The following is a 20,352-nucleotide window of genomic DNA, read 5'->3' as shown; positions in this document are numbered from 1 at the left end:
GTAGTCGTTGAGGCTGGAAATGTGGGGTTTTTTGGGCAAGGGGACTATGATTGCGGACTTCAGACAGGATGGAACAGTGGACTGGGCCAGAGACTGGTTGAAAATCCTCGTACAGACTCCAGCCAGCTGGTCAGCGCAGTCCTTCAGCACGCGTCCAGAGACGCCGTCGGGTCCAGTAGCCTTCCTTGGATTGATGGCCCGCAGCGTGCGCCTCACCTCATGCTCCTCTATCTTGAGGGTTAGGCTGCTGTGGACCATGTGGTGTGATATGGCTGTCTCGGGTGGCTCCACTTCAAAGCGAGCAAAGAAGAGGTTCAGCTCCTCTGCCAACGAGGCGTCACCTTCAGCAGCTCCAAGGTTGGTCTTATAGTTGGTTAGATACTGGATCCCCTGCCACACCTGCCTGCTGTTGTTACTGTCCAGGTGGTCCTCTATCTTCCTCCTGTAGTCTAATTTGGCCTCTCTAGGAGTCCAAAAACCATTACCTCCAGGTTCAGGAACAGCTTCTTCCCAACAACCATCAGGTTCTTGAACACTAATACTAGCTATGAACAATGAACTTTCTTGGTTGCACTAGGCCTTTGAGCTTTTTGCACTAATGTTGGTTTCTAAATTACTGATATTTTTATGTTTATTATGTTACCTATGAATAAGTACTCTTTACAGGTCTGTAATGTTGCTGCACATAAGTATTTCATTGTTCCATTGTTGGTATACACCGATCAGCCAAAACATTATGACCACCTGCCTCAGCCTAATATGCTGTTGGTCCTCCGTGAGCTGCCAAAACAGCGCCGACCCGCCGAGGCATGGACTCTACATGACCCCTGAAGGTGTCCTGTGGATCTGGCACCAAAACATTAGCAGCCGATCCTTCAAGTCCTGTAAGTTGCGATGTGGTGCCGCCGTGGATCAGACTTGTCGATCTAGCACATTCCACAGATGCTCAATCGGATTGAGATCTGGAGAATTTGGAGCCCAGGCAACACCGTGAACACTTCATGTTCCTCAAACCATTCCCGAACAATGTGTGCAGTGTGGCAGGGCGCATTATGCTGCGGAAAGAGGCCACTACCACCGGGGAATACCATTGCCATGAAGGGGTGTACCTGGTCTTCAAAAATGTTTAGGTAGGTGACACGTGTCAAATTGATGTCCACATGAATGGCTGGACCCAGGGTTTCCCAGCAGAACATTGCCCAGAGCATCACACTCCCACCACCGGCTTGTTGTCTTCCCACAGTCGGTTTGGACCAGATGGGATAGCCTTTGTTGCCCTCGCGCATCGATGAGCCTTGGGCGCCCAACACCCTGTCGCCGGTTTGTGTTTTGTCCCTCCTCGGACCACTGTTGGTAGGTACTCACCACTGCTGACCGGGAGCACCCCAGAAGCTTTGCCGTTTCAGAGATGCTCTGACCCAGTCGTCCGGCCATAACAATTTGGCCCTTGTCAAAGTCGCTCAGGTCTTTACTCCTGCCCATTTCTCCTGCATCCAACACATCAACTTCAAGAACTGGCTGTTCACTTGCTGCCTAATATATCCCACCCCTTGACAGGTGCCATTGTAACAAGATAATCAATGTTATTCACCGCCTGTCAGTGGTCATAATGTTTTGGATGATCAGTGTATATTACAATTAAACATGCTTGAGTCTTGAATGATTAAAAAATTTAGAAGAATTTTACTAAAATTCTGGTTGATGAAGCTGCAAAATCCTGGTTGATGAAGTTCTTTAACTAGGTATGTTTGAGAGGTAAGTTTTTGTGTTGTTGTACCAAGTGATAATCCTACCTTTTGGCTCCAATCATCAGTGCAGGTCACAATTCAGTTGCTCTGTAGACACATTGTCTTCCTTGTGGAAGAAACAGAAAAGAATATCAGCATCTATAAGATTGAGTTGGCTCTGAATGATATGGGCTTGGGTAAGTTGAGTGATCATAAGGGGAGAATGTATGGTCCACACAACTATTTGAGTAAATTCATAATTTTTGCCTTTTTGTTTATGCAAATGTAATCTTCGAAGTGGAAAGGCAACTTGTTTTGCATATGGGCAGACTGGAGCTGGAAAAACTCATACCATGATTGGAACTCATCAAAATCCAGGCTTATATGCACTTGCTGCTGAGGACATCTTTGTGCATCTTCAAACATCAGAATCAGCCACAGCACTTTTCATCTGGATAAGCTTCTACGAGATATATTGTGGCCAACTGTATGACCTGCTCAATGGTCGAAAAAGGTACGAAAATGCAAAGTTAGATTTAGTAGACAGTGACAAAATTTGCAATTAATTAATTGGTGAAGATATGGTAGTGGAAATATTTTAGAATAAGGCAGTTGGTGTTTTTTGTAATTAATTTAGTGTTTTAGTGATTCAATCTAATCCAAAATTGTTTTTTTGTGGTGTTTTCTGAGATTAACTGAAAAAATAAACAGTCTTTTGGCTAACATTTTTCCAATTGATAACCAGAGAGCCACGCAGTCATTGTACATAACAGGACTGTTTTGCAGATAAAGTTAAATGTGTCTTTTTTTTTTTACCATCAAAAATGTATTTAATTCCCATTTGAAAGCGACAGTTGAATCTGCATCTACTGCACTTCCAGGTAGTGCTTTCCCTATCATCGCCTACTACTTAAAATGTTTTTCCTCACTGAGAAAAGGGGAGAAGAAAATATACATTATCATGTTTTGAAATAATTTGCAGAACTGAAAGAAAAGTGGAGAAGGGACTGTGATTTAATGGCATATCTAAGTTTCTGAAAAATATCAAAAGTTTAATATTGAGACTATTTTCCAATGCTATATGCACATTAATGGCATGCAATGGGGAAAGCAGCTTGTTTCAACCAGTAAAATGTAGAGAATATGTTGGCATATCTGAAAATCAGTAAACACGTGTAAGTCCATCTGGGAATCTCCAAGAAAGGAAATGCTAGTAAGTAATTAGAACATAGTTAAAAAATATTCACCAAAGACTTATTATTTCCAAGACATATTTGACCAAAATAAAGTTCTAAAGCAACTGGATAAATAAATAAACTGGATGAAGTCTCGCTACATCAAATTGTTTGAAGAGGTATCTTAAAAAAAAAAAAGCCAAGAACAGTTAATAGTGATTGTGTTAGACACAAAAAACTTGAGTAACTCAGCAGGTCAGCCAGCATATCTGGAGAAAGGGAATAGGTAACCTTTCGGGTGGAAACCCTTCAGACTGAGAGTCAGGGGAAAGGGAAACGAGAGATATAGACGGTGATGTAGAGAGATATAGAACAATTGAATAAATGCTATGCAAAAAAGTAACGATGATAAAGGAAACAGGCCATTGTTAGTTGTGCGTTAGGTGAGAATGAATCGTTTTCTACTCTTGGTCTAGATCTCTTCGGCCCAACTCGTCCATGACGACCAAAATGCCCCATCTAAGCTACTTCCATTTACTTACGTTTTGTAAATATCTCTCTAAATGTTTTCTATCCATGTACCTGTCTAAATGTCTTTTAAATGTTGTTATTGTACCTGCCACAGCTGCTTCCTCTTGCAGCTTGTTCCATGTACCCACAGCCTCTATGTGGAAAATGTTGCCCTTCTGGTTCCTTAAACTTACGCCCTTCAGTTTTTGATTCCCCTACCGTGGGAAAAAGATTCTGTACAATCATCCGATTTATTTCTTCATGATTTTATATAGATAACCCCTGACTTTCCTAGTACTCCATGGAATAGACAATAGACAATAGACAATAGGTGCAGGAGTAGGCCATTCAGCCCTTCGAGCCAGCACCGCCATTCAATGCGATCATGGCTGATCACTCTCAATCAGTACCCCGTTCCTGCCTTCTCCCCATACCCTCTCACTCCGCTATCCTTAAGAGCTCTATCCAGCTCTCTTGAAAGCATCCAACGAACTGGCCTCCACTGCCTTCTGAGGCAGAGAATTCCACACCTTCACCACTCTCTGACTGAAAAAGTTCTTCCTCATCTCTGTTCTAAATGGCCTACCCCTTATTCTTAAACTGTGGCCCCTTGTTCTGGACTCCCCCAACATTGGGAACATGTTTCCTGCCTCTAATGTGTCCAATCCCCTAATTATCTTATATGTTTCAATAAGATCCCCCCTCATCCTTCTAAATTCCAGTGTATACAAGCCTAATTGCTCCAGCCTTTCAACATACGACAGTCCCGCCATTCCGGGAATTAACCTAGTGAACCTACGCTGCACGCCCTCAATAGCAAGAATATCCTTCCTCAAATTTGGAGACCAAAACTGCACACAGTACTCCAGGTGCGGTCTCACCAGGGCCCGGTACAACTGTAGAAGGACCTCTTTGCTCCTATACTCAACTCCTCTTGTTATGAAGGCCAACATTCCATTGGCTTTCTTCACTGCCTGCTGTACCTGCATGCTTCCTTTCAGTGACTGATGCATTAGGACACCCAGATCTCGTTGAACATCCCCTCTTCCTAACTTGACACCATTCAGATAATAATCTGCCTTTCTATTCTTACTTCCAAAGTGAATAACCTCACACTTATCTACATTAAACTGCATCTGCCATGTATCCGCCCACTCACACAACCTGTCCAAGTCACCCTGCAGCCTTATTGCATCTTCCTCACAATTCACACTACCCCCCAGCTTAGTATCATCTGCAAATTTGCTAATGGTACTTTTAATCCCTTTATCCAAGTCATTAATGTATATCGTAAATAGCTGGGGCCCCAGCACCGAACCTTGCGGTACCCCACTGGTCACTGCCTGCCATTCCGAAAGGGACCCATTTATCCCCACTCTTTGCTTTCTGTCTGTCAACCAATTTTCTATCCATGTCAGTACCCTACCCCCAATACCATGTGCTCTAATTTTGCCCACTAATCTCCTATGTGGGAGATAGAATAGAATCCAATCCTCCCCATTCACTCCCTATAGCCCAGGCCCTTGAGTTCAGGCAACATCCTCTTAAAACCTCTCTGCACACTCTCCAGCATGGCATCTTTCCTGTTGCCGGTTGACTAAAACTAGACACACTATTCAAGTGCAGCTTCATCAAAGTCTTGTACAACTGTTACAAAACATCCCAACATCTGTACTCAATTCCCTGACTGATGAAGGTCAAAATGCCCAAAGCCTTCTTCACCACCTGTCTATCTGCAATGTCACTTTCAGGGAACTCTGTATTTGTACTCTTACATGCCTCTACTCTACGACTTCTCAGGGTCTTACTATTTACTGTTAAGATCCTGCCCTGGATTGACTTCCCAAACTGTAATAATCTGCAGTTCCTTCCTACACAATTCGTCTGCTCCACTGCGAATCCTCCTCGAGGTATGCTTACTTTGAAGAAGTTCTCCTCCTCTCTCCGACGAGAGTTCTGCAACATCCTCCCTTGCTGCTATTTTACATTTTCTTGAACAGCATCCCCTTTGATGTCTCATTTTCACACCTTACACTTATCCCTGTCTCCTCTCCTGACTCTTGGTCTGAAGAAGTTTCTCGACCTGAAACATCACCCATTCCTTCTATCCAGAGATGCTGCCTGTTCTGCTGAGTTACTCCAGCATTTTGTGTCTACCTCTCACTTATCCGCATTAAGCTCCATTTGCTATTCCTCTCTGCCTATTTGCCCAGCTGATCAAGAAGAAGCGTCTTCAGACTGAAGAACAGTCTCAACCCGAAACGTCACCTGTTCCTTTTCTCCAGAGATACTACCTGACACACTGAGTTACTCCAGCTTTTTGTGTCGATCTTTGCCCCAATTTAAATGTTTGACTTGTGGGCTAGCCCTGTTTTTATTCATAACTATGTAAAGCTAATAGAACTGCGATCGTTGGACCTGAAAATGATCACCCATAGACAGTTCAGTCACTTTTAATCTGCACATTGCACTCATTTTCCTTGACTCTGGACACTGGTAAATAAGACTGTTTTGCTCTAGATACATGTTCATGCCATTTTATGTTTTTATTTCCAGATTATTTGCCAGAGAAGATGGCAACCATGAAGTGCAAATTGTGGGGTTGCGTGAAATTCGTGTAGATGGAGTTAAGTCTTTATTAGAGGTAATTTTAAAAGAAGAAAAGAATTGTGTTACGCATCGTAAATCTAACAGTCGTTTCCATAGAAGATGCAGGCAGTATTTTCTATTTGGATATTACAAGCTGTGGTTTGGTACCATCTTTACAATGCTTTCGAGTTCTGTTAATACCATGTGTTACAATAGTGGGTGATTAGCCAATTTATATTCCTGAAACAAATTTATGCCTTCTAAAATAAAGCATTTCATTTTATGCAGCACCTTTCACAACTTTAAAGGACTTTGCAATAAATAAAATGCTTTTGAACACCAGTCACTGTTATAATGTAGATCAGAAGTGCTTTTGAAAATCTGGAAGAGATCTGTTAGCACAAACTTGACACTGTGAACTACAGTATAAGCACAGCAGAAATAAATACCCTCACAGGTTAACACAAAGGCCTGGCATATCCACCACAACATGACAATCAAAACGGGGATCAATCCATTTTCAACTCGTGTTTATTGTCATATGCCCAAGTACGGTAAGCAGAAATGTATGTTAGCAGAAGCGTTGAATATACATAAAAATGAGTAGCCAATCTGGGGAAGTTGCGACACAGGATTACACCTATGCTAGCAGCCAAAATCAGAATGCATAGGACAGAGCAAAGTGACAGCACAATTAACAATTCAGATCAAAACTCTGCAGTCCTGCACTATCTCCTCGTGAATATTGGTGCTCAGTTAAACAACTAAGAGTAGGCAGCTCCATGAACATTGCTATAAATGCTGTGTGGTACCACCATTAAACCGAACAAGTTTTACAGTGAGAGAGCCCAGCAGGTGATTGCCAATGACAATACTAAAACATTTGCAATCACTTTCAACCAAAGTGGCGCAATGGTAGAGTTGCTGCCTTGCAGCTGGAGACGCGTGTTCGATCCTGGCTATGGGTGCTGTGTGTACGGAGTTTGCATGTTCTTTCCGCGACTGCGTGGGTTTTCTCCGATATCTTCAGTTTTCTCCCACACTCCAAAGACCTACAGATTTGTAGGTTAATTGTCTTGGTGCATGTGTAAATTGTCTCTAGTGTGTGTAGGATAGTGTTAATGTGTCGGGTGATTGCAGGTCGGTGGGCCGAAGGGCCTAGTTCCGCGCTGTATCTCTGAACTAAACTAAAACTAAACGGCTGAGAGCACTGGGATACAATAAAGATTACCAGACTGGACGAATCCCATGTGTGGCACTGAACTCGAATTGGCTGTGCTTCTTGTCAAGCAGTTCCAGTACAGTAACAATACTGGAATCCAGAGAACAATATAAAAGGTCTTGACCCGAAATGTCACTCATTCCTTCTCTCCAGGGATGCTGCCTGTCCCCCTGAGTTACTCCAACATTTTGTGTCTATCTTCAATATGAAAGTTTATCTGAGTATGTTTTAACCATATGAGCATGGCAAATCCAATCTATCTAATTGCAACCCAGTCAGTTTTAATTATTCTTTTTTTTGTTTTAGATTGTAATCCCAAATAGACCTTGAGGTTGTGATGATAAACCCAGCTTGATGAACCTCTGTTGACTTTCTGGTGAAGTTACTCCCAACAATATTAGTGGGCAGGGAATTAAAGTAATGAACAGTGATTTATAGTTAGAGTCTGAAGAAGGGTCTCGACCCAAAACGTCACCCATTCCTTCTCTCCAGAGATGCTGCCTGACCCACTAAGTTACTCCAGCTTTTTGTGTCTATCTTTGGTTTAAGCCAGTATCTGCAGTTCCTTCTTACACATTATGGTTACAGGTGTGATTTGAATGGAGTCTGTAACTAGCGATGTTCTCGTATGCCTACTGCCCTTGTACTGGGTGGTAAAAGTCATGGTCGAAGGTGTAATTAACAGTGTTCTCATGAGGCAATTTTTCACCAACAATTTGCTTCACTGATTTTTTCATTGCTCGGACCACATAATTCCACTCCTCATCACAACCTTTGTCCAAACATGAACCAAAGAGAAATATACCTGAGGTGAGACTGAAAGACACTGCCCTTTATATCAATGAGGCATTTTATCAAATGTGGCAATAAGGAACTCTTTGTAAAACTGGCCACTGAACATCAAGGGGAAAGCATTCCAATGATTAGAGTTGCACTTGACACCCTAAACTCCCTCCATTATCTTCAATACAAATGCCAGACGCATAATAGGATACCATGCACTTGATTTTATGCATGCAGCTCCAACTGTAAAAGAGCTTTATACCAGGCTGAACTAAGTTGCCTGCTATCAATAAAACAACCATTTTTTAACTCATCTGCAAACTTATTAATCATACTACTTACATTTTCATATTCAAATCTTTGTGTGTTACATATATTAAGGTTCCAACACCAATCTTTGACCATAGGCTCTCAATCAACAAAAACAAACATTCTATTGTCACTGCCACCCATTAACAAGCCAATTTTTGATCCAATTTGTCAACTTGCCCATGCACTCTAACCTTTGGGCCATGTGAGACCAGGGGTTCACTGCCATCTGGGGGGGGAAAAAATCTTATCTCTATGCTGAATGGTGACCTATTTTGTTACTGCATCACATGGCTCTATTTGTCCCTGCCAGAGGAAACACAATCCTGATATCTACTCTGTTACATCCCATAGGATGTTTGTTCATTTCTGTGAGATTGCCTCTGTCTGCTAAATCCAACAGAGTACAGCTTCAGTCTGCCTAAATGCTCCTCATCTGACAAACTTGCCATCCCAGATAATTATTTATTGAATCTTTGCTGTAATCCCCCTTTTGCAAGTATATTCTTCGTCAAGTAAGGAGATCCACCATATACAGGATTATTGAGATGTGGTTTCACCATGGCTTACATAATTGGAGCAAGATATCTCGTTCTTAAATTTTAAGCAATTTTACATTTGCTTTCTTAACAGCTAGCTGAATCTGCATGTAAAATTTTAGTCTGAGTATATAAGAATACTTGGGTCCCTCAAAACGAAAATGCTTTCGAATCTCTAAAAGAAAATAACTTGCCTGATTATTCTCATAAATCCATGTTGATTTTTTTCATCTTATTGTTATTTTCTAAATACCATGTTACCACTTAGAGTATACAGCGTCTTTAAATGTACTTACCTCAACTACCTCCTCTGGCGGTTCATTCCATATATCCGCCATCCTCTGTGTGCAAAGTTGCCCTTTTGATTCCTATTAAATCTTTCCTGTGTCTTTTTAAACCTATGTTCTCTAGTTCTTGATTTCCCTGCCCTGGGGAAAAGTCTGTGCATTTAACCCTATTTATTCATAGAAACATAGAAAATAGGTGCAGGAGTAGGCCATTCGGCCCTTCGAGCCTGCACCGCCATTCAATATGATCATGGCTGATCATCCAACTCAGTTTCCCGTACCTGCCTTCTCTCCATACCCCCTGATCCCTTTAGCCACAAGGGCCACATTTAACTCCCTCTTAAATATAGCCAATGAAGTGGACTCAACTACCTTCTGTGGCAGAGAATTCCACAGATTCACCACTCTCTGTGTGAAAAAAAACTTTCTCATCTCGGTCCTAAAAGACTTCCCCCTTATCCTTAAACTGTGACCCCTTGTTCTGGACTTCCCCAACATCGGGAACAATCTTCCTGCATCTAGCCTGTCCAGCCCCTTAAGAATTTTGTAAGTTTCTATAAGATCCCCCCTCAATCTTCTAAATTCCAGTGAATACAAGCCGAGTCTATCCAGTCTATCTTCATATGAAAGTCCTGCCATCCCAGGAATCAATCTGGTGAACCTTCTCTGTATTCCCTCTATGGCAAGAATGTCTTTCCTCAGATTAGGAGACCAAAACTGTATGCAATACTCCAGGTGTGGTCTCACCAATGCCCTGTACAACTGCAGCAGAACCTCCCTGCTCCTATACTCAAATCCCCTCGCTATGAATGCCAACATACCATTCGCTTTCTTCACTGCCTGCTGCACCTGCATGCCTACTTTCAATGACTGGTGTACCATGACACCCAGGTCTCGTTGCATCTCCCCTTCTCCTAATCAGCCACCATTCAGGTAATAGTCTGCTTTCCTGTTCTTGCCACCAAAGTGGATAACCTCACATTGCACCCAAGTCACGTTGCAGCCTCCTAGCATCCTCCTCACAGCTAACAGCCCCCCAGCTTCGTGTCATCCGCAAACTTGGGGATGTTGCATTCAATTCCCTCGTCCAAATCATTAATATATATTGTAAATAGCTGGGGTCCCAGCACTGAGCCTTACGGTACCCCACTAGTCACTGCCTGCCATTCTGAAAAGGACCCGTTTATTCCTACTCTTTGCTTCCTGTCTACCAGCCAGTTCTCTATCCACATCAATACTGAACCCACAATACCATGTGCTTTAAGTTTGCATACTAATCTCTTATGTGGGACCTTGTCGAAAGCCTTCTGGAAGTCCAGATATAACATCCACTGGTTCTCCCTTATCCACTCTACTAGTTACATCCTCGAAAAATTCTATAAGTTTCGTCAGACATGATTTACCTTTCATAAATCCATGCTGACTTTGTCCAATGATTTCACCACTTTCCAAATGTGCTGCTATCCCATCTTTAATAACTGACTCTAGCATTTTCCCCACTTCCCTTCATGATTTTATACACCATTGTAAGATCATCACTTAGCTTCTTGCACTCAAAGGAATAAGGTCCTACCCTATCCAACCTTGCCCTATGGCTCACTTTCTCATGTCCTGGCAACATTCTGGTAAATCTTCTCTGCACTTTCCAGTTTAATGACCTCTTTCCTAGAGCAGTGTGACCAAAACTGAACAGTCCAAATGTGGCCTAACCAGTGTCTTGGCAACTGTAACTAACACAACTTCTCTAGTCAATACCCTGACTGATGAAGGCCAATGTACCCAAAGCCATCTTTACCACCTTATCTACCTGTAACACTGCTTTCGGGGAACTATATACTTGTACTCTGAAATCCATCTGTTCTACAGCACTTCCCAAGCCCCTACCACTTCCTTAATAAATTCTAGCATTTCCCATTCTACTGATATCAAGTTAACTGATGTATAATTCCCTGTTTTCTCCCTTGCTCCTTAGTGGAGGTATGTTTCCAGCCTTCTGATCCATGAGAACAATTATAGAATTGGGGAATATTGGAAGATGATAAACCATCTCCATGGCTGCCACCTTGAAATTCCTATAATCATTTTGGTCCCATTAATTTCCCTAATATTTTGTACAACTGCTCGTTTCTTTGAGCTCATTTACTCTGGACCTATTTAAAAGGTTTTAGTTTTTATGAAGAAAGACACAAAATATTTGGTTAATTTCTCTTCATTTTTCATACATTCCAGTATTTTTCCTGTTTCAATTCAGGCATTAAGTTTTCCCTTCTACATAGGTAGAGAAATGTCTAATGTTACTTGCTAACCTACTCTTGTATTTTACTTTTCCTTTTCTTATTAATGTATTTGTTCCCCTTTGCAGAATTCTGAATTTTTATCAATCCCAATCCTTGATTTTCCAGGCAGTATTCTAATCACATTTTATTTTCCATCTATTTTCTCATCTGCAGATATCATTTCTACACTCGATAACTATATATTTTTTATTCTGATATTCTTCCAGACTATGCGTCTGATGGATGCCAACTGTTCTACTTTGTTCATTAAAATGTATTCAAGAGTCAAGAGCGTTTAATTGTCATGTGTACCCACAACAGAACAATGAAATTCTTATTTAAAATAGCTTTTGAGCTATGAGATTACTAAACTGTTACGATTATTAGACTCCAATCAATGTGAAAAGCACCAAAGAAAATACTAAACCGTCACACTAATGTAATACATTAACCAAAAAGCTAAACATATATCTGAAATGTATTCTTGCATGTTTTTTGCCTGAATGTCAACAAGAGGCAAACTTCTTGATGACTTCAGCTTTTTGGATTTTCTTTCAGGTCATTTCTTGGGGCAGTAAAGCTAGGAGCACAGGGGCTTCTGGGATAAATTCAGATTCCTCACGTTCACATGCTATTATTCAAATCCAGCTTAAGGATCCAGTTGAAGCAATTGTTGGAAGGTAAAATAATTGTATTTATAAAATTTAAAATTAAAAGATTTTTATATATGAGATACAGTAAGCAGTTTGGTCTTGTTTTAATAATAGAATTGATAAGTTTTAAAGTGGATAAATAATTTGTTTCTTTGAAGAGTGATGTTCATCAGAATACCATCTCAATTATCATATCATATCATATATATACAGCCGGAAACAGGCCTTTTCGGCCCTCCAAGTCCGTGCCGCCCAGTGATCCCCGTACATTAACACTATCCTACACCCACTAGGGACAATTTTTACATTTACCCAGCCAATTAACCTACATACAATATTTTGCATTATGGGAATACTATTGTTAGAATAATAAGAGTAATGTTTTGTGAACTGAGCAAATGTAATACAAGTTTAAAAATTGGGGATATTATGAAGGTACTAAGCTTTGCTATTGGTATGATATTGCAATTTTTTAGGACAGGTAGAGTTAGACTTCATAATTGTACAATTGAGTTCAACAAATCCTGCCAATTTATGACTTGACATAATTTATTTTAAAGAAACCTAAAAATTTACAACTTCATTTGTTTGAAAAGCTGTCTTCGAGGTAAATGGAGTTTGCACACCTTCGCTTCAGTTACACACACGTCTTTATTCTTAAACTCCTCTGAGGTAGTCATGAAAACCAGCAGGACTGTCAAGCAATTAGGTGATGGCTGGGGTGGGGTGGGGAGGGTGGGGGTGAGGGGGATAGGTTGAGGGGAGATGAAAGGAGAGAAACTTTTCTAACCATATCCCAAAAACAAACTAGAAAAGATTTTAAGAAATGTTGATCTTCTTTGCAAAACAAATCAATACCATGTTTACGAATATTATTCCCGTGTCTTATGCTGATTCTCCACCCAGGATTTCTTTCATTGATCTCGCTGGGAGTGAGAGGGCTGCTGATGCCAAAGATTCCGACAAGCAAACTAAATTAGAAGGAGCAGAAATAAATCAGAGTTTGTTAGCCGTAAGTTGATTTTGAACAGATAATCTTTTCTAGTGAAGACAAAATGTTTTGTATTTGAATTTATGAGGTACATTTGGGTAGTAGAAATACTCAAGGTTCTTCATTATGGAATAGTTATAAAGGACATGATTGTCCCACAAAGGAAGTTAGGGAATGACTACCTGATATTCTCTAAAGCCTTGCTGGTTATAAATATCGGTCTCATTTGCACTTCTTTAGCTAGCTATGTGTTTTGAGGCTAACGAAGTCTGCCTGTACTGAGGTAATCAGAGGAGTGATTGAAATTGGGGCTATATTTATCAATAGAAACTTAGTGTTGACAGGGTAAATTAACTGGACATCAGGATTCAGATTAGTATATTGTTATATACACCAGGATGCAATGAAATCCTTTGTTCCCATGAAACTCACAGAGTAAACATTATGTGCAATTGTGACTGCAAAATATCAGAATTGTCTAAATTTATATCTGAGTAGTGCAAAAGAATATTAAAAGTACAATAATGGAATAATCAAATGAGGTAGAATGTAGAGTAAGGTTTGGTTTAAGTATCTTTGGTTTAAACCAGCATCTGCAGTTCCTTCCTACATGTCGAGTAAGAGTACGTGGCAGCACCTCTTAGAATGAGATAGAAAAATAGGTGCAGGAGTAGGCCATTCGGCCCTTCGAGCAAGCACCGCCATTCAATATGATCAGGCTGATCATCTAAAATCAGTACCCTGTTCCTGCTTTTTCCCCATATCCACCCCACCTCCTCTTCTGTCTATCCGTCCTGAATATTGAATACCCCTGCATGTTTAGCTCCCAGCCTTGGTCACCCTGCAGCCATGTCTCCAGGATGTGAAAGAGATGATTGGTTCAGGAGTCTAATAGCAGTAGGCAAATGTGAAATTGGAGGAGTTATAGCCAACATGGTTACCAAAGTCCGATTTTAGTTATATCGTGAAGGAAATTGTGATTTATCATATCATATCATATATATACAGCCAGAAACAGGCCTTCTCGGCCCTCCAAGTCCGTGCCGCCCAGTGATCCCCGTACATTAACACTATCCTACACCCACTAGGGACAATTTTTACATTTACCCAGCCAATTAACCTACATACCTGTATGTCTTTCCTTTCTTTTCTCTTCTGATGTAATTATCTGCAGAGTTACTACCATTATTAAGACAAAGTTGGCAGATAGGAATACAGGTTTTGTAGCTGGTGTGTAAATATAATTTACAGTGAGGAATTGTTAAGTTGGCGCCATTAATTTGACTTGGGGGGGGTGGGGGAGGGGGAGGAGTGGATTCTTTATTATAAAAACCATGATCCTTCATATATCAATTGTACATTGTATATTCTGCAAGAAAATTGTTCTTAATTACATTTTAGCTTAAAGAATGTATTCGTGCTCTTGACCAGGAACATGCTCATACACCGTTCAGACAAAGCAAGCTTACCCTGGTAAGATTTTTGTTTTCTTACAATGTTTTATACTGACTTTTCTTCATAAAAGCCTTGCACGGGGGCGTGTCCAATGCTTGGCTGAGTAGACATAACTTTTCAGCACTCCCGAAAACAAAGCCCTAAACTGCTAAAAAAAGACAAACTAAAGGAATCAAGTACTTTAAATTAAATCAGAAAGAATACAGAACGTATGGATGCCTTCCAAGAAAGTAAAAGGAGGAGTACAACTGCCACAGAAGCAAGCAAAGGAATCAAGAAAAAAAATCGAAGGTAGGCCCACAGCTCTGATGGAGCAGGGGACTAGATTTGGTGACCCCTCGGCAGGCGGTGGGTCTGGGGAGGGCTCCGGTATGAAGCTGGAGTCTACTACTCCCAGCAAGCGCTCTTTGACTCGGGTCAAAATACGAGGGAGTCGCCGTGAGTTACCAAAAAGGCCCACTGTTTGCCGAGAGGCTGCTGATGTTTTGTCTGGAGTTTCGGACTCGAGTGACGATGAGGTAACGGGAGACTCCACTAGCAGTGGAAGTGGAAATGAGGAAGAAGAAGAAAAGCAAGAAGATACAGAGACTAATATGAAAACGATGCTTCAAGAAATTATTAACAGGCTCAAGAAAATTGAAGGAGATAACAAATTAATGAGGAGAGATAACAAGAAATTTCGTAAGACTTTGAAAAAAATGGAGGAGAAATTTCAAACAGTGACAAATAAAGTGGATAATATGCAAATGGAAAATGAAATGTTAAAATCTAGAGTGGAAAAAAATGAAGACAGTATTACTGCAGCAGCAATTGAAAGCAAAAAGACGGCGGAGAAGTTGGATGCCTTGGAAAACAATAGCAGGAGAAATAATGTTAAAATTGTTGGTTTGCCAGAGGGAGTGGAGGGGGAAGACCCAATTAACTTTTTTCAAGATTGGATAGTGACCACTCTGGGAATAGATAAACAAGGTCCGATGGAAATAGAAAGAGCACATAGGGCTCTAAGACCGAAACCCTCGGCTAATCAAAAGCCAAGATCTGTGTTGATTAAATTTTTAGGATACCAAGATCGAGAATTGGTTTTCAAAACAGTCGGGAATAATATAAGAGAGGGAAAACCAATAGAACATGAAGGCACTAAAATAATCTTTTACCCAGACATCAGTAATGCCTTGTTGAGCAGAAAAAAAGAATTTAATAAGGCAAAAAATATTCTATGGAAGAAAGGCTATAGGTTTATTTTACTGCATCCGGCTACTTTGAAGATTATGATCAACACTGGAGAAAATAAAAAATTTAAAGACTTTGTCAAAGCAGAAGAGTATGCGGAAGAATTGCCATCGAGAAATGCTTAAGAAGATTCATGAATGATTGATTATTAATAATATCTGTATACTATAGAGGGGATTAACTGTATTAAGGATTGTTAATTTTTAGAAGTACTTGATATATCGGGGGGGTTGGAGAATGTGGATGCTCCACCATAATCATGGGCACAAGTGTGGTGCGGACCACACCTCGTATAATAGAGGGGGGGTAATGTTGCTAATCTATTTATTAACAACATTAGAGGGAGGGTCTATTTCTCTATCTTTCTTATTTCTTTTCTGTTTTTATACCTGGACTATGGAGGGGAGCACACTGAAATACGGCACAATGTAAATACCGGAAGAGGTATCAAGGTAAGGAAAAAGGAAAAAAAAAAGCAAAAGGGAAAAAAAAAAAAAAAAAAAGGAATGAATGAATGGATAACACATTAAATTTTTTAAGCTATAATGTGAATGGGTTAAATGGACCGATAAAAAGGAAGAGAATTTTAACACAGATGAAAAAATTGGAAGTAGATATAGCTTTCTTGCAAGAAACACATCTAACGGAAAAAGAGCATCAAAAGTTAAAGAGAGATTGGGTAGGAAGTATGGTCGCATCTTCTTTTAACTCAAAAGCAAGAGGGGTTGCTATCCTATTTAAGAAAACGCTACCAATTAAGATACAAAATATTGTAAGTGACCCAGTAGGTAGATTTGTAATGGTACATTGTCAAATTTTCTCAGAATTGTGGACCTTAATGAATATATATGCACCAAATATAGATGATGAGAAGTTTGTGCAGGGTACCTTTTTCAATCTGGCGGAAGCACATGAAAATATATTGATAGGGGGAGATTTCAATTTTTGTTTAGATCCAGTAATAGATAGATCATCAAGGACAACGACAAGGACAAGAGCAGCGAAGACAACCTTGAATTTAATGGAAAATTTAAATTTAATAGATGCTTGGAGGAAAAGCCATCCCAGGGAAAGAGACTACTCCTTCTATTCCAATAGACATGATACATATTCTAGAATAGATCTATTTTTGATTTCAGCTCAATTAAGGGGTAGAATAATACAAATAGATCGGATCACTCACCATTATTAATGAAAATTACGATGCCAGATAAAGAACAGTCAGTCTATAGATGGAGACTCAACTCTTTACTATTGAAAAGGCAAGACTTTTGTGATTTTATTCGAGGACAAATTGAATTATTTTTGGAAACAAATTTAAATTCAGTTGATGATAAATTTATTGTATGGGATGCAATGAAGGCTTATTTGAGAGGCCAAATTATAAGCTACTCATCTAAGATAAAGAAAGACTATAGGAAGGAATCTGAAAGATTAGAAAAAGAAATCACCGTATTAGAAAAAGACTTACAGAAGACTTCTTCAGATTCGAAAAAAACACAACTTGCAAATAAAAAATTTCAATACAATACTTTACATACTTACAGAACAGAAAAACTAATATTACGAACTAACCAAAGATATTCTGAATTAGGAGAAAGAGCGCACAAGGTATTGGCATGGCAACTGAAAGAAGAACAAATATCAAGAACAATAAATTCAATTAGAACAGATCAAAACATTATTACTTATAAACCTAGAGAAATCAATGAGGTATTTAAGCAATTCTACACTAATCTGTACCATTCTGAATCTGAAAAGGATGAAATTAAGATAAATAATTTTTTATCCAAGATACAATTACCAACAATCTCTAATGAGGAGCAGATGGGACTAAATGCCTCCTTTACTTTGAGAGAGGTGGAGGAAGTATTATATTCTTTACCAAGTAATAAATCTCATGGGGAAGATGGTTTCCCGCCTGAGTTCTATAAAAAATTTAAAGATTTGTTGTTACCAGTATTTATGGAAGTGATACATCAAGCGGAAAAAACTTCTACATTACCAGAATCCTTCTCACTGGCAATTATAACCGTAATTCAAAAAAAAGGGAAAGACCCTTTAAATGCATCTTCTTATAGACCAATATCATTGTTGAATGCAGATTATAAAATAGTTGCTAAACTTTTGGCAAGGAGATTGGCAGAATATTTACCGAAGCTGGTTAAAGAGGACCAAACTGGATTTGTCAAAAAAAGGAAAATATCTGATAATGTAGCAAGATTTATAAGTATTTTACATTTAGCACAGAAAAGAAAGGAATTGAGCGTAGCAGTTGCTTTAGATGCTGAAAAGGCGTTTGACAGGTTAGAATGGGATTTTTTATTTAAAGTATTAGAGAAGTACGGATTAGGAAATGGTTTCATTAACTGGGTAAAAGCTCTTTATAAACAACCTAAAGCCAAAGTGGTGACAAATGGCCAATCTTCTCTTTTTGGAACAATTGATGAATAAGACCATACCATTGGATTCAAGGTTGTTTTTATTGGGAGATACTAAAGGAATATTACCAAGATTAATTTTAGATAAATATCAGGAAAGATTTCTCAAAATAGCAATAGCAATAGCAAAAAAATGTGTGGCGGTCACTTGGAAAGATCACAATGAAATAAGAATTGCAAGATGGTATGCAGAAATGCGTAGTTGTATCCCATTAGAAAAAGCTACTTATAATCTGAGAAATAAATATGATTTCTTTTTGAAACTTTGGAACCCATTCACTTTAAAACTAGGATTAAGAATTGGAAATATTTAATTTCAGGATTGTTTTGATACCCCTAAAAAGAATTTAATAAGAAATTAGCCGGAAGTGTTTCCTTCTTGTCTCCAGGTTGCCTTCTTTCTTCTTTCTTTCTTTCTTTCCTTTTTTAAATTTTTTATTTCTTTATAACATATAACATATAACATATAACAACTACAGCATGGAAACAGGCCTGTCCGGCCCTACCAGTCCACGCCGACCATTCTCCCTGACCTAGTCTCATCTACCTGCACTCAGACCATAACCCTCCAATCCCCTCCTATCCATATACCTATCCAATTTACTCTTAAATAATAAAATCGAGCCAGCCTCCACCACTTCCACCGGAAGCCCATTCCATACAGCCACAACCCTCTGAGTAAAGAAGTTCCCCCTCATGTTACCCCTAAACCTTTGTCCCTCAATTCTGAAGCTATGTCCCCTTGTTGGAATCTTCCCCACTCTCAAAGGGAAAAGCCTACCCACATCAACTCTGTCCGTCCCTCTCAAAATTTTAAAAACCTCTATCGTCCCCCCTCAACCTTCTACGCTCCAAAGAATAAAGACCCAACCTGTTCAACCTCTCTCTGTAGCCTAAGTGCTGAAACCCAGGCAACATTCTAGTAAATCTCCTCTGTACCCTCTCCATTTTGTCGACATCCCTCCTATAATTTGGCGACCAGAACTGCACACCATACTCCAGATTTGGCCTCACCAATGCCCTGTACAATTTCAACATTACATCCCAACTTCTATACTCGATGCTCTGATTTATAAAGGCAAGCATACCAAACGCCTTCTTCACCACCCTATCCACATGAGATTCCACCTTCAGGGAACAATGCACAGTTATTCCCAGATCCCTCTGTTCCACTGCATTCCTCAATTCCCTACCATTTACCCTGTACGTCCTATTTTGATTTGTCCTACCAAAATGCAGCACCTCACACTTATCAGCATTAAACTCCATCTGCCATCTTTCAGCCCACCCTTCCAAAAGGCCCAAGTCTCTCTGTAGACTTTGAAAATCTACCTCACTATCAACTACTCCACCTATCTTAGTATCATCTGCATATTTACTAATCCAATTTGCCACACCATCATCCAGATCATTAATGTAAATGACAAACAACAGTGGACCCAACACAGATCCTTGGGGCACTCCACTAGACACTGGCCTCCAACCTGACATACAATTGTCAACCGTTACCCTCTGGTATCTCCCATTCAGCCATTGTTGAATCCATCTTGCAACCTCACTATTAATACCCAACGATTTAACCTTCTTGATCAACCTTCCATGTGGAACCTTGTCAAATGCCTTACTGAAGTCCATATAGACAACATCCACAGCCTTGCCCTTATCAATTTCCCTGGTAACCTCTTCAAAAAATTCAAGAAGATTAGTCAAACATGACCTTCCAGGCACAAATCCATGTTGACTGTTTCTAATCAGGCCTTGATTATCCAAATAATTATATATATTGTCCCTAAGTATCTTTTCCATTAATTTTCCCACCACAGACGTCAAACTAATAGGTCTATAATTGCTAGGTTTACTTTTAGAACCTTTTTTAAACAAAGGCACAACATGCGCAATGCGCCAATCTTCCGGCACCATCCCTGTTTCTAATGACGTTTGAAATATTTCCGTCATAGCCCCTGCTATTTCTGCACTAACTTCCCTCAATGTCCTAGGGAATATCCTATCAGGACCTGGAGACTTATCCACTTTTATATTCTTCAAAAGTGTCCGTACCTCCTCTTCTTTAATCCTCCTAATTTCCATCACTACTCTACTTGTTTCGCTTACCTCACATAATTCAATATCCTTCTCCTCGGTAAATACCGAAGAAAAGAAATTGT

General features: G+C 39.8%; 1 protein-coding gene across 1 annotated transcript in view; it reads left to right on the top strand.

Annotated features, from left to right (window-relative positions):
* Positions 1–20,352, top strand: part of LOC144599048 (kinesin-like protein KIF24) — a 61,347-nt gene that overhangs the window by 23,482 nt on the left and 17,513 nt on the right. The window contains exons 5-9 of the mRNA XM_078409774.1: positions 2,026–2,241; positions 5,969–6,056; positions 11,976–12,097; positions 12,977–13,082; positions 14,463–14,534. Coding sequence (XP_078265900.1) covers positions 2,026–2,241; positions 5,969–6,056; positions 11,976–12,097; positions 12,977–13,082; positions 14,463–14,534 — 604 coding nt within the window. The remainder of the gene's footprint in view (positions 1–2,025; positions 2,242–5,968; positions 6,057–11,975; positions 12,098–12,976; positions 13,083–14,462; positions 14,535–20,352) is intronic.

The sequence above is a fragment of the Rhinoraja longicauda genome, chromosome 1, assembly GCF_053455715.1.
Source record: "Rhinoraja longicauda isolate Sanriku21f chromosome 1, sRhiLon1.1, whole genome shotgun sequence".
NCBI classification, from domain to species: Eukaryota; Metazoa; Chordata; class Chondrichthyes; order Rajiformes; family Arhynchobatidae; genus Rhinoraja; species Rhinoraja longicauda.
Note: the sequence above shows the minus strand (reverse complement) of the source record. Positions and strands in the feature narration are given on the sequence as shown.